Source organism: Otolemur garnettii, unplaced genomic scaffold (genome assembly GCF_000181295.1).
Source record: "Otolemur garnettii isolate 467f Iridium unplaced genomic scaffold, OtoGar3 scaffold00010, whole genome shotgun sequence".
Classification (NCBI taxonomy): domain Eukaryota; kingdom Metazoa; phylum Chordata; class Mammalia; order Primates; family Galagidae; genus Otolemur; species Otolemur garnettii.
The window spans coordinates 5,237-7,397 of NW_003852405.1; the positions used below are offsets into that span (position 1 = coordinate 5,237).

Genomic DNA, 2,161 nt, shown 5'->3' on the forward strand with positions numbered 1-2,161 from the left:
GCTTAAGCCCAAGAGTTAGAGGTTGCTGTGAGCTGTGACTCCATGGTACTCTACCCAGGGCAACAGCTTGAGACTCTATCTCCAAAAAAGAAAACAAACAAAAAAGTTCAATATCATCTGTTCTACCTGTACTTTATGGCATCATTATGAGACAAGCAAGTGATTTTTAAGTACTAAGTGTATAGCTTAGTATGATAATAATGGTAGTTAGCAGGCTAGGGAACCCAGAGGGTTAGTAGCTAATATTTACTGAATATTAACTATGTGGCAAGCATTAATCCAAGTAATATGTGTAGGAATTTTTAAAGAAAAGTTATATAACATAAAACAAGATTTACCACTTTGATTTTTAGTGGCATAAAATTATAATTCAGTAGCATAAAGTACATTCAGATTATTATGTAACTATCACTACTATCCATCTCCAGGACTTTTTCCTCTTTCCAAACTGAAACTCTGTGCCCATTAAACACTAACTCTCCATTCTTCCCTCCTCTAGCCACTGGCAACCACCATTCTGCTTTCTGTTTCTATGAATTTGACTTCTCTAAGTACCACATATGAAGTGGAATCATACAGTTTCTCTCGTTTAGTTCACTTAGCATATTTCATCTGTACTGTAATATGTGCATGTAGCAGTTATTTCAATCCTAAAAATGTTAGAAATGTTATCCATTTTTCTATAAATGAAGCAATTAAGATAGGTAAGGGTGTTGGGTGGGGTGGCTCACAGAATCCTAACACTCTGGGAGGCCAAGACAGGCAGATTGCTTAAGCTTGAGACCAGCCTGAGCAAGAGGGAGACCCTGTCTCTACTAAAAAATAGAAAAACTCGCCGGGCATTGCAGTGGGAGCCTGTAGTTCTCTCTAAAGAGAAGGCTGAGGTAAGAGTATCTCTCGAGCCCAGGAGTTTGAAGTTGCTGTGAGCTATGATGATGCCACACCACTCTACCCAGGGCGTCTCTACCCAGTGAGACTCTATCTCAAAAACAAAGAAACAAAAACAAAACAAAAAATATACATAATGGCTATATAAGTTTGTCAAGATTTCCTAGTTAACAAGCAGCCGAGGCTGGACTCAATGCAGGCTATACTCCTAGCTACCCTGCTACTTTACCTCCTGAGGAGGCTGCAGAGGCTGGACTCAAATGCAGGCTGTACTCCTACCTACCCTGTTACAATACCTCGTGAGGTCTGTTTTTTGTCATGGTACTCCGACTAGAGGGTAGCCAGTACAGCAGGTTGACTAACTGTTACTCTTACAGGCCTGGTTTGTAAAGAGAGAGCATTTTGGGGGTGCCATGGTGTGGACATTGGACACTGATGACGTCAAGGGCACTATCTGTGGTGCTGGCCCTTTCCCCCTTGTCTACGTACTGAATCATATCCTGGTGCGGGATGGTAAGTAGCAATGACCTGGAAGCTGGGGTTGGAAGGTACATAATCAGGCATTGGAGTGGGACCTTCTCCTGGGTCTAAATCAGTGGTTCTCAACCTGTGGGTCACGACCCCTTTGTAACAATGAAAATACATCCTGCATATCAGATATTTACATTACGATTCATAACAGTAGCAAAATTACAGTTATTAAGTAGCAATGAAAATAATTTTATGGTTGGGGGTCACCACAACATGAAGAACTGTATTAAAGGGTCACGGCATTAGGAGGCATTAGGAAGGTTGAGAACCTCTGTCCTAAATGCTTTGGTGAGACAATATGGCATTGAGGGAAGAGATTAAGCTATGTCAGGCCACTCTGTTTTCTAATCTTCACTGGGATACTTGGCCCTTATTTGACTTCTTTGAGCTTCCTTTGCCCTACCTGTAAAATGTGACTAATGTTTACATTCATGACATTGTTATAAGAATTAAATAAGATATGGGATGAAAACTGCAGTGGTTCAGTTATCACTCAATAGGCATTAGTATATTGCTCTGTTTCTTTCTTTCATTTTCATGGACTAGAGGGCCAAGGCAATTCTGTTTGATAACTCTTTACAATAGTAGAGGCTGCCCTAGCAGTAAGGAGATGGAACTGACCATGCAAGAGCTGAAACATCCTTAGTGACAGTTAATGATCCTCATCTTATATACGACAAGACTGGAGCTCAGTCAGGCCAAATCTTTAGGTGGCCCCACCTCAGCTGTTCACTGCACACTC

General features: G+C 41.2%; 1 protein-coding gene across 1 annotated transcript in view; it reads left to right on the forward strand.

Annotated features, from left to right (window-relative positions):
* The window catches only part of LOC100956036 (oviduct-specific glycoprotein-like), an 8,257-nt gene that overhangs the window by 5,073 nt on the left and 1,023 nt on the right, over nucleotides 1-2,161 (forward strand). The window contains exons 3-4 of the mRNA XM_012801605.2: nucleotides 1,266-1,401; nucleotides 2,005-2,021. Of these exons, the coding sequence (XP_012657059.1) occupies nucleotides 1,266-1,401; nucleotides 2,005-2,021 (153 nt within the window). The remainder of the gene's footprint in view (nucleotides 1-1,265; nucleotides 1,402-2,004; nucleotides 2,022-2,161) is intronic.